Here is a 14,113-nt window from a genome sequence, read left to right on the forward strand (position 1 = left end):
TGTTGATATCAAGTAAATTAAATCTGATCAAATATGCATATGATTCGGATTAATTACAGTCTTACTATTTAGTTTAATAATGTAAGTTTTTACAATTTTCAATGATTATGCAAATGTTGTATACTTCATGTGATAAAATATTCAAGTTATTATTTCTAAAGTAATATTATTATAAAAATATAACTACGATGTAAATTTTTACATTTAGTTAAACGTATTTTAGAATTTTTAATTTAAAATTAAATTTATCTGAGCTATCCACAAAACTCACTAGTTTAGAAGAATCAAACAGCCAATCATTTAATAGTTTAAACATATTTAGTGAAATTTATAATATTGTGATAAATAATCCCGGTTTTAATAGAAGAATAGTCAAAGATAAATTAAAACATCTTCTAGAAAAAATTAAGAATATAAAAATATTAAAATTTACTCTGAGGTTATGGCAGGAAAACAAAATGTTAATTTAAATACAACACCAAATATTTTAAATTATTTTAAAAATGCACTGATAACAAGTTGAATAGTTGAACGTACTTTTCATTATATAAACATATTTTAAGTAAAAGATAATACAATTTTCAAGAAAACAATTTATTTATTTAGTAAAGAAATTATAATGTCATGTCTGCAAGACTTCATCGTTCGAACATTGGTCGTAGTACAGTGAATGCCAAAAGAGCACGGCGTACAACCAAAACTACCATACTGATTCATTTGAACTTTCGTTTTATTTATTTTATTATCAATAGTTACACAAAACTTGGCTTTAAATAGTGTAAGGTAATAATCCATTAAAACCTATGTACCGGTCAAGAATGTTCCGTGAAAAGCCGAGTAATTAAGCTTACGGGTGATCATCCGAAATCCAAACAATTTATGTGTAATATACGCTGTTATAATAACGTATTTCAAATTACCTTATTCAAGAGTAAGCAAGCAGTTGAGCGTGGTTTTATGTTTACATTTAAAATTCAATGACAAGTATATCAATTAGTTAGGAGCTTGCTACCACATCGACCTAATGATTATAAATTTCAACATATTTGTTTTATTACAGATCCGAATAATACCAGTGCGGGTCGCTGGTATAATTATAAATTTTAATTCAGAAAAACCATATATTTTTTAAATATTATATTAATATCCATAATATTATTTAAGTAAATAATTAATGATTATACATTTGATATGATTTGACTATGTAGTTTTAATATATTTTTCATTGCAATCTTAACATATTAAAAGTGCAGTTTTGATAAATGTTCATTGCAATCTTGGTATTTTTTTTAGTGAATTTTTAACGCAACTATATTCGTTATTTAATTATTAATGAATCCATGTCATAATGTCGCTGTATAAATATCGTGAACACAAAAACCATACGAGTGCAAAACGACCCGGACATTTTTTTGTACTCTGCGCACTTCCAAATCGTTTTTATTTTCCTTTTATTTTCGATGAATTATTTTTTTATTTTTATATCTTTTTTTTTCGTACACTCTGAATGACATGATAGTTACAGCAGTTTCTGCTACGATTGCAATTTATGCACACTGATATGTACTTTACGCACCAAATTTTATTGTTATAGGTACTTGTGGTACTAAACTATCAAACTGTTTCGAACGAACGCGACCTGCGGCGATAAGTTACTATTTCTCGTGACATTTTTGTTCATGCGTTATTTTTGTGTCACGACTTTTGTACTGTAACGTATTGACGGAACTCCGTTATTAGTCTAACCGTCAACTCGAAACCGCATGATCCACTGCTCGATACTGACCGATTATTATTTAACGCTGAGACTTACTGTTTTCGTAATAATTTGTCTACCAAATCACTTACCTGAACAGTAAAAGGTTCAACACGACCAGTGATATGCAGGGGCCGGTATGTACGAAGATCACACGGAAAGCATAGTAAAAAGTGAAGTACACGTCGAGCGTAACCCAATGTTCGACCCAATATGCGTGCTTCATCTTGAATCAAAAAACAAAAAAAAAAAAAAAACATATTATTAAATAAATTCGTTTTATGTTGCGCGTTATGACGCTTCTGTTTTTCACTTAACGCATTCGTAACACATGGTTAATTGTTGCAGAGTATTGTGAGTTTCAAAGTGTTCCAATAGTGAGATCGACACTTCATCAATCACAAGTTTATTAACATCACGAAAAACTGTATGTAATATTCGATTTCAGTCGCGGGTGAGGACCACATTTCGTCCGAGACTGAAATTGCTTTCCCACGTGAGCCACACATAAAGTTTTTTTTGTCACGCCCTTGCGTTCATGGAAAAGGTTCATGCAACAACAGACTGTTGTTCGAAAACAATTATATTGAACAGATGTTATTATCCGTAACGTTCAACGCACTTATGTAGGAACTATGAAAATTAAATATGCTTGAATACTTATGCGTCGTGCAAGGAGGTTGCATTATGATTATAAGATTTTATTAAAAGTCTATGTTTTGTAAGCATACCATGGTATACATTTTGGTTTCCGATTTTGCTGGGAATACGCGCCCGGCACCTTTTGGGATTTCCACTTTACCGCACTGCACTATGGGGGTGATTCCCGCTTAACCACCCAATGGAAACCACCTAACCCTAACGGAAAAAGATCGTTTTCCAGCGCTTCGACTGCGGTCGAAAACTAAACTTTTGGCGCAGGAGTGACAAAAACTATACTTGGTGTTTTCTTACAGTATATGAAAAACGTGTGCATATTCCGAACACTTTTGTTCATACAATTTACCGAATAACAGTTAACGATGAGTGTATACATGCATCTGATCGGTATGTAAATTTGTATATATTTTGTTAAAAATTATTAGAAAAAATGCAAATTTCATTAGCATGACCAAACTCAACGCTTTTAAGTTCATAATCCATACAATATATTTTAGGTTGCGAAGGACGACGGTACAACAGCAATGATTATTTTATTATTTTTTTTTTGTGTCTCGGAAAGTGTACAAAACCAAGCTTTTTCACTGGAGAAGGTTAACTTTTCACGAGTCATTTATGAAACCTACATTAGTAGGATATTTTATTCATCATACGAATGTTTGAAAGTTATATGGGTAAGATTGAATGGATTGTGTCTGACGGGTACGTGTAAAAGTTGTTTCTGTAAAACAAAGATGTGACGTGAACATTTTAACTCTTAAATAATATATACTCTTCTTTAACTATTTTGACATCCATGTACAGAGTTACTTAAACATCACGTGTTCTCTATACTATCTGAATGGTTTGCTAAATTCGATAATCTAAATAGTGAACACAGAAAAATTGCTCTTCGACGTAGTCAACTATTATCAATATAAATTAAACAACAAAATTATCCTAAACTTGAACCCGGTCAAGTACTTTTGGGACTTATCGTTGACGAACATTTAACTTGGTAGAATGATATGTATTATATGAAACAGTTTCAATCATAGTTTTTCAATAGTCACGACCACAGTGATTAAGATCTTTAACGCTTAATATTATGTAAGAGAGAAAATCTATTCCTGTAACTTGTTTGTTTATACATAACACGGCACTCAACTACGCTAAAACGTGGCAGAATCATTGTGTCTTTCAATCAAATATCATATATAATTCTTATCAAATGACTACTCCTGTTTTCATTTCCATCCGTATCCATCACACAATAATGTTTTAATACAATAAGCATATTACAAACATAGATATCGAATTTATATCCTAAGATTAATGAACTAACTTTAACACGTCAAAGTGCTATTGCTGGAGAAACTCTATTTCATAGAAAAAAAACCCTTGTAAACAAATCACGCCATCAATTATATTTATTGTTTTACAAGGGGGAGTTAAAATAACATCTTTCTACTATTATAACTATAATACTGTTATTTCGTTTAGTTTTTTTTATAATACGATTCTAAGGGGTTTCGAGTACGTATGAATTTACATTACCGTTTACGTTTGATTGGATTAACATATTATAAACGTTCATGGTATAAATTGATTGATTTAGTTTTATGCTTTCTAGCTATAATTATACGCACTAATCTTGACGGAATGCCTCGCACATTAATCGTATGTATATTCACAACACGGGGTTGTAAAAACTCTCGGTAGGTCGATCGTGCAGGATTGCTGGCCAACATAATATTATTAACTATTTATAGTCTAACATTTTGAATTTTTTATTTAAAATGTTATCACGCATGGCGTGGTGCTAGTATTATTTGCCTGTCAAAACGCTAAGTCAATATACGGATTGATCGACATACATCGACTGACGACTAAATTATGGGAACAAAAAAATAGGTAGGGAAAACTATTTGAGTTCAATCATTTTTTAAGAGCGTGGTTTCTACAAATCAACAGTTTTGGCGTGAAAAGAAAAAGAAGCGCAACACGGCGGTTTTAATAATGAGTGATGACGAAATATTTTGTGACGCAAGAGTCAAGACTATAGCATTCAAAAGCAGATGTGATGTTCATTAGCATCATATGATGTACGTTTCTGAGCACGAATTATTGTATTGAATCAAAATGACTATGACGTATGTATGACGGATGAAATAAAAAAACGTTCATATTTTTTTTATCGGCAAATTATTGATTTTATTCGGTTCTAATTTTTATTATTTCTATACTAAATTTTTATTTATATACACTTATATAGAATCCATATATATACGTATTTTTCAACATCTTCTCAAAACAGGTAACTGTAAATAATAAATTAATGATATATATATTTATATATATAAATTGAAAAATTCAATATTTATCTTACATTAAATTCAATGGTAACAAAAATAAATGTATTAAATATTTTATATTATACTACAACGCATGTACCGTAAGACTTGAACGTAACGGTATCATAATGTTTTTAGGAGTATTACTTAGACCAAGGAACATATTATATATTTTATACATATTCGTAAGTATTATGTAGTTGATTATATTGATATAAACTTACTAATTACTAATAAATGCATAACAATACTGAAATAATAAATGAGAATTAAGCATTTTTATTTTTCTTATACGTTATAAAATTAACTCGAATACAATTTTGATCGTTTTTAATAAATTGTTGATTAAAAAGCAAACATTTATTTGAATTCATTGATTTATTAACTGATAAATTAGTTTTAGCAGGTCACTAAAATTAAATCTTGTATTCAGTGATGCGTCCCATAGACTGCAATTTGTTTGTCCATTTTTGTAATACTACTCGTATAACGAATACAAATCCAAAAACAATTTGCGCTAAATGGATGTGCTGTTGAAAAAAAAAAAAAAAAAAACGATTCTATGGACAAACAAGGATCAAGAAAAATTTAAAGGGTATGTGTAGTCCATATTTCACGTTTAGTTTATGATAATGTGTTGCTTTACATAGCTTAAGCGAAGTCCTCTCTTTTGAGGGAATGGTCGATAGTGGCTAAATTTAATCAAACAAAGTTTACGATAAATTTAATAAACTTTCCAAAGGAAAATTGGTGAGATAGTTGCTTTGTAATATATATAATTATAAGGCCTAAATAACTCAGATCACCGAGTAAGAGACTTATCTAGGTTAGATTACCTTTTAAGATCCCGCATATTTGACACGTGGCAACGATAGCTCGATCGCATTACTAGGAATCAATTATGATACGATAAAAGAAACATTTATATTTTTTAGTAATAATTTATGACTAGAGCCCAGATTTATATGCATTTATGATGCAAATATGCAAAGAAAAAGTGGCTAAATATGCAATTATATGCATTATGTTACACTTTATAAAATGTTATTTTTTTTTTTTTTTTTTTTTTAAAACCAAAAAATTAAAAAAAAAAAAAATTTAAATATTTTAAAAAAAAAAAAAAAAAAAAAAAATAAAAAAAAATAATATCTACTGATTCATATTTCAAATCATTTAAATAAACCTACAACTTTTAAGAAACTAAAAAACAAAAAAAAAAAAAATAAAAAAAAAAATCTAAAAAATAAAAATAAAATTTTATAAATATTTTAGATCATTTGAAGTTACCTACTGTCAAAAAACTAATGGAAAACTTTAAAAAAAAATACAAATCTTTTAAAATAATATTTTTTTAACTTATTACCTATCATGTCAATTCGTGCTCTATTCGAAGAGATTACAAAATTTACTGTAAATTAAAATAGCTAATTTATTAAAAACCCATTAAATATGCATCTTATATGCATTTATCAACAAATATACAATAATCCTCGAAATGTGCAAAATATACAATATAAAATTTGGTGTTTAAATTCGATGTGACATGAATCGTGGACATTTCAAACCTCTATCGACGTGCATACATTTAGTACAAACATGCAAATACATATAAGTCCGGGCTCTATTTATGACCAACGATAATTTATTGAATATATAATCGTGAAAATATCAAGTATGGTACAAAAGTAAGAATTTGTATGAGAATATAAGTAGACATTTAAATTGAATAATTAAGTATTATTGTTCTGTTAAATTGAATTTCTTGGTCAGTTTAATTTCTGATTTGTAAATTTGCTATGTATTTATTGTCGTATATAAGAACGGTATATAGTGTACCACGTAAGGATACCACAATATAAATTATATAGAGTTAGGATGTGAAGGATATGTGCAGATGAAATGAAAGACGTATGAAGGTAGTCACTGATGACGGTGGCTGACCTCAAATGGATTTTATTTACATAATATATATATTGAACATCTACTATGTTAGAAAGTAAACTTAGGTGTATACTTACATGCAATTATATATATAAAATATGAACGTTTTTATTCACTAAAATAAACAGAATTACGAGACAATAATACGAATTAATATGTAATTTATTAAAATTTACAATATATACTCATTCTTTATACATTAAATTTTCTTCATACTAGTATTATCATGAATTAAAATTCCCTATCTTTAACCTTACGTGTATTGCTAATAAAGATCCTACCTTTAGTTATCCTTAGATAATTTAATCAACTGGGTCCTACCACTGTTGTTATTTACCGTTATTTATTATTAACAGGGCTCGGGAGTTAAAGCATTTGTTTATTTTTATGGATTGATTTAAAATGTAGCAGAGTGCTATAAAAGTTTATGTCAATAACACGTAAAATTATGAAATTTGAAAGTACCTATTTTTACTTATTTGACCAATTTTTTTTACGTTTTTATAGTTTTCTCCTACAAAGTCGTTTTTGATAGAATTAAAAATAAAAATAATTCTTATCTTATCTACGTTGTCACGTAGTTCGTCGCCGTCCTAGGCATCGTTGTAGAGCTAACAAAGATATCCCAACGCCAAAAATAGAACTGAGTGTTAGAATGATCAAAACCAGAAAGAACAGTAAACATTTTATTTTTTAGAAAAATCCCTTAGAAAATCCATGAAATCCTTAAAGTTTTGAAAGTGAAGATTAATTTTTATTTTGTTTGATTTTTTAGTTCGAATTCTATAGTTTTTTTTTTTTTTTTTTTTAATTAATATTTTTGCTTAGTTTTAAATTTTTTAAATGCTTATTTTAGTGCTTATATTGATATTTTTAAGCGCTTTTTTTAATGATTTTAAGTGTTATAAGTCCCGAACCCTGATTATTAATATATATAAATACCGATTGTTGAAATCATTAAATCTATTTATGACTAGTTTTGTTTTTCAGCTCCGTTCAGAATTATACTAAAATAAAATAAAATACTTTCTGCAATGTACTATAATGAAAATTAAAATAAATAATACGTTTTAAAATATAATTAATATATAATAATAATAAATAAAGAAATATTATTAGTATCGAGTTAAAAAATAAATACAAGATTTGTTTTTAGTATTAGTAGTTTACTTATTTGCTGTATAAAATGATGAATTGAAGTTAAAAATAAATATTTCTAAATCATATTTATGAATTGTTGTCCAATTATTAAAATTCATACATTTATGTATTTAATTTAGCCTCATTAAATTATAAATTTCTAAACCGCACTTACGTTACTAAATAAACAAGTTTTTTCTGTATTTTAGTGATAAAATATTGGGTGTGGAGACGAATACGGGAGACAAGCCGTCAAGAAAATAGGATGATTTTAACTTGCGGCTGCCTTAAATATAATATACATTATTTAACTTTTACTTTAAAACTAAACTTTTTTGATTACTTCTAAAATAACTTTGAGCATCGAGGAAATCTCATTGGTAAGTCAATTATAATATTTAAAATGCTATTATTTTATAATGTATGTAATTTTAATCTTGTTTTTAGCACGAGCAGTTTTTAAACGCTTCAGATGATGTAATTTCCTATCAAAGGGGAGATAAAACACTACACTAGATAGTGCATTAGACCTCTTGGAAATCACTAAATTGTTTTTTCTTCTAAATATTTGAGATAGAAGAGTGGTGAGTTGAAATTTGTTAAAGAAGAACCAAGTAGAAGCCAATAATCTGTTTATTAAACAAATTTAAAAACTTGAATACCTTTCTTAGGCTTATGTCATTTATTGAATATTTCTTCAAGTTTTATTTAGAATTTAATATGATTTTCACGAGAATTTATACATCAAATCCATGTTATATAATCTGGTATTAAAAGTTTCAAAACTTATATATTGAGACTTATGACTATAATAAAAGGTATTTCAATGTATCGTCTACATCAATCAAGTTTAATTATAAAATTTACTATACAATATTTTAGCGTTACAACTATATTATTAAAATTATTATGAATTTAATAAGAGTTAGGTTATTCATACACGGAATAAGCTTAATCAAGTGTATATCGTATGATTGCATAAAATAAAAATCCAACTGTGCATAGGAATACCCGTTTCAATTGATCTTATTATTATTTATACTTACATATTTTTTAATATTATTTTGTTAACAGACTTTTTAAATGTACTTAACGATTGCTAAAGTATTAGACAATACTATTATAATAAACAATGAAAATTACAATAAATCTGAGGAAACAATTGTTTAATTTAACATTAATTAATTAATTATACAAAATTAATATTTATGTTTTTAAAAATATTCACCATTAATAACCGAATAAAATTAAATTTAATATATTCATGGTCTTCAGACACAAGTAATTTAAGGAAAGAAAATAGAATAACAAAGGACAAATATTTTATAAATAAAGAACATTGTTATTTTCAGTCATGTTAAATTTCCTTTGTTAAATATATTGAATTATCCACACAAAATAAATACAGTCTACAAGTAGTCTTATTCCAGAACTTGGGACATATTTTATAATAAATATCCGTGTTCATAGATTCTATCATAGTACTAATGAATATTGATATAGTTACTATAATATAACACCGTGCAGTTTAATAATGATTCATTCCTCAGGACTTTTAAAATCGATTTCAAATTATGAGTTAATCGTCTTTTTCAGGAGCCGAACAATTTTTGTGACCAGTAAACCTTATTGTATTCATTTAATATGATGATAATCAAGAAGCCTTTTTTTCAATGGTATTGAAAATATAATGTTGAAAAGTTACCATTTAAAAACCATTATTAATTTTGGTCTTCGCTTAACAGTTGAAAACCGATAATTGTCAAATTTTCATTTGTATTCTACAGTAGTGATAGACTCTTCATGTTTGTAATAGTCTTAATATTTGTTAAATATTTAAAATAAATAATAAGTCAAATTATCAAAATGTAAATCAAAACGATAATTAAAGCAATAATAATAAATTTAAATTAGATAAATTTAATCTGATAAATAAAAACCATTGAATGATATTTGTGTACACTTTGTGTTCAGAAGGAGAAAGAAACATTTCATTTAACGATTAAATATTAAAGGCTTGTATTATTATAAATAATAATATTAACAACATATATCTCCGGGACAGTGTAATTTGTACTATTGAGTATAAAAAACTATTATAGAGCTCGGTTTCTAAATTAAATACTGATTATTTGTAGATTTATAGCATTACAGAAGAGCAACTCCCGAATTGATAAAAAATTAGGCGAGAATAATTTCTAAAATAAGTTTAAAATTTAACTTCAATCATTACAAATATACGATTCCAAATATGAAAATAAAAAATAAAATAAAATAAAAAAATTGGTTTTGGTAACAAAACTGGTTTTATACAAATAAGGTAACATTTTCACTATTTTCAAGCGTAAAATTGGATTAATTACTGATAATTCATTATTACCTATTGTGTTTTTAAATCTAAAGCAGTTATCGATATTACTTAAAATCGGGTTTTTCTAGATTTTAATCAAAATCGGTTATCGATTTTATGCCTTGAATTTACCAATAACCGATAAGTATACTAAAATAATATGGTAAAATGAGTCAATGTAAATTTCTATTTGAATATATATTTATTACAAACTGCACACATGTTTACAAAAATCTTATTACGTAGAAAAATAGGGGCTATAAGTATATTATTGAGAAGAGAAGAGGAAATGATTGTGTTTAGATATTTAATTACTTAATATAATTTATTTATTTATTTATGCATATGACATTTTCGGCTTATCAACAATATAAGTATTAAAATTTATTACAAAATAAAAGAAGTATTAAAACTAGTAAAACTGGTATTTTATTACATTACATAATTATGTTCTATTTAGTTATGAAAAAAAAAAAAAAAAATATCACGATCATTTTAACGATTTTGATATACAAAAATATACAACTTAGATCTTAGAAAGTTATAATAGTTGTATACATTATATTAGATATATAAGATATATGTATATATATAAACATATATTATTTTTGTACATTGTTTTTGAAAAAAACAAAATATTTAAAAGAATTTATCTTCCTGTTGTAAAATTTGAATATAATGTTCAATGAAAGATTAAAACTACGTGTAATCATTGGTAAGATTAAAAAAATTTCTACAAAAGTCATAATTGATAAATTTAACAGAAAACAAATATAAATTAATTATTAGTTAGTTAATTAGTTATCCATATATATTTTGCATGTATTTTTATCTTACGTTTCTTTATAAAATATAAATATTATAGATAGTATTTCATAACATTTAATTTAAATTTAAAATTTATATTTATTTTTATGATCTTATAGCTAAAATTAGATAAATTTACAAATAGTAATAGTTTGACAAAATAATAAAATTAAACATTTTATTGTATACTTCACTTAAAACTGTAGTCTATTTTAATATTTGTTTAAAATATTTATCATTTTTATTGGATTTGTCTATTTTATAATCACAATATACACAACAATTTATATATTGCTGTTTTTAATGTTTTAACGAGATTATTCTTTATATATTTTGTCTGACTTAGGAAAGCATAAATCATATTATAATAAAAATATGAAAAGTCAAATATGTCATATAGTCATGCTTGTTTATTAAATCAAAAAAATATATAGGTCAGAAAATATCATTATGGTATACTCACATATAATTTTAATAATTTTAATAAAAAACATTTTTACGAGAACAATTATAATTTATTTATTTTTCTTTTAAAAAATAAAATATTGTTTTTACGTTATCTGAGATATATACTTATCATTAAAATATAACCATCATCCAAAATTGTCACAAAATTATATCATGTTTTGTTATATTAAGTTATGTTGTGCTGACTACGCAAAATGAACTATTTACTTAAATAGGTGGGTACAATATGTCTAAATAATTTTGTTTCTTCATACCAAAGACTAAATTTTTCATTATTTATACAATGAAATATGGAATATATAAATATATATATTTAATATATAAATTATATATTTTATATTAAATAATTAAATATATATTTAACTATTTAGATAATCAAGTATCGAGTAATCTTACATAGTTTAGTATTTAAAAAAAAACTACAATAATATTGTAATATCATAAAATAATCTAAATCGATACAGAACTATATTATAACAAAAATTTTTGAAAAAATACTATGATAAAATTAAATACGTTTCTGGAACCTAAGTGAATATGAAATCAAATTTCTTATTTGCATTAATATTTATATAAATAACGATGAAAAATAATGTTTTTCATTATATTAAAATAACAAATATCCATTGTAGTACATGTGAAAAATGTGTAATTATATTTCCGATCAGTTGCTGTAATGTGCGAACAAAGGCATATTAAAAATAATAAATAAAAATATTTCCGATCAAAAAAAAAAAAAAGGTGACATCACACTTTTGTGTTTTTCTTTCACTCAAAACTGTGATTATAGGCATCATAAATATATAAAATATCCTTATATAACCGATAAATTTTGATTAGTGTATAAAATATTAGTAAAAATTATAAAAACTCAAAACTTGTAGCTCACATGGTCTAATTATAGTGATGATTTGTTTGTACGTTTTTTATGAGTCATATAGAGTTTAATATTTGATTTTTTTAAACATAATACAAACATAATAGATGAAAATAATCATAAACAGACATAATTAAAATGGTGATTATTAAAGTAAACACTAGTTAGAATATTATTTATTTTACTATTATTATTATTATTATTGAACATTAATAATAAATTTTAATCCAGACCTTCTGAGCAGCAAATTTCCGTTTCTGAAAAAATTGTACGTGGTTAATAAAAATCGGGTTTCCGGGAATATTGAAACGTATTGAATTATTCATTTTTTAATTGTATGGAAATAGCTTTTTCATAGTACTGAGTGGAATATTCGAACAGTTATTAATTCATATGCATAGTTAAATGAATTGCACCGCAAATCATTTTCCATTAATTGTAATTTATTCATTTACTTTCATATTTATAAATATTTAATGTATGATTATATTTTAGCGAACAATATGCTTAAATCATATATTTTGTTTCTTAATTTTCATTGTTACCATATTTGATTACGTGTTTGAAACAATAGCGTAAATCAAACGATGTACAAAAATGAAGTTTAAATTATAGTAGTCAATCAAATGTGTGATAAAATTATTTCAATTCGTAGTCAGTTGGAACCAAATAAAATAATAAATGTTATAAGTTTTTCAGTTTCCTTAAATATCCAAAATATTTTAATATGGAAGATTGATTATAATAGCTACTGTTATTTTTCTATCGGTAAATGTTATTTTGTGAAATTATATTCAGTATAGAAACTATATTAGTATTTAATATGCAAGTTGTATAGAGAGTACCTATAATGCTTTGTTGTTATTTATTTATTATTATTTAAGGACTCTTTTGTTTTTTCATGAAATCAGTTTTCGAACTGAGATTAAAGTTCAATTTATATTAAGAATTTATTTTCCATAATGGAACGTAATAATTAATGTTTTGTTATTTTTAACTGTAAAATAAACATCATACTTAGATAAAATATAATGAAACCGGTTATAAATATATTATTTACTTATAATATATTTTATAGAGGTGTTACACGGCGTTATTTTTAGGTAATATAATAGGTTCCACTATTCTAGTAGTATTCTACTAATTTTTTTTTCAAAATTAAATCTCATCAATAAAATTATATATTTGTTTTATAATATTACATTGATAAAATAGATTTTTTTATTTTAAATTGAAATTTCGATTAGATAAACAAAAGTATAGATCAGTTTTATATTTTTATACAAGAAAAATTATAGCATTGATTAATAACAATTAGGAAATATAAGTGATGAATTTTTTCTGTTTTATATTATTTGTCTTGGATACGAGATGAAAGACAGAGTTAAATATTGATGTGCATTCATTTACTGTAATCATTACCGTGTAATGTATCATATTATCATTAATTATTCTAATAAAAAGCAATCGAAATTTGATGAAATCAAGTTAAAAAAAAAGCTATCAACAATTATCTACCCTTACAATAATAACTATAGGCATATTATTAATTTATTGTTTTATCCTTTGTAATTATTGTTTATTTTATTTTAAATTTGTTCCCAATTTTAATATTTCTGTTAATATCTGTTTTAAGTAACTAACCTAACTTATTATAAAAATATATTACAGAAATTCAACACGGCGTTATGTATAGGCAATATAACACCACAGTCGTGTATTTTACCAATTAAAAAAAATCATAATATTTATAAAATAATATTTTTATTCTGGAATTATTT

At 25.0% G+C, this 14,113-nt stretch overlaps 1 protein-coding gene across 2 annotated transcripts in view; it reads right to left on the bottom strand.

Moving 5' to 3' along the window:
• LOC112680016 (sex peptide receptor) overlaps window positions 1-14,113 on the bottom strand; it is a 241,958-nt gene that overhangs the window by 37,501 nt on the left and 190,344 nt on the right. For both annotated transcript variants that reach the window (XM_025550093.1, XM_025550027.1), the window contains exon 4: window positions 1,849-1,982. In XM_025550093.1, the coding sequence (XP_025405878.1) occupies window positions 1,849-1,982 (134 nt within the window). The remainder of the gene's footprint in view (window positions 1-1,848; window positions 1,983-14,113) is intronic.

Source organism: Sipha flava, unplaced genomic scaffold (assembly GCF_003268045.1).
Source record: "Sipha flava isolate LNK unplaced genomic scaffold, YSA_version1 0_pilon_pilon, whole genome shotgun sequence".
NCBI lineage: Eukaryota > Metazoa > Arthropoda > Insecta > Hemiptera > Aphididae > Sipha > Sipha flava.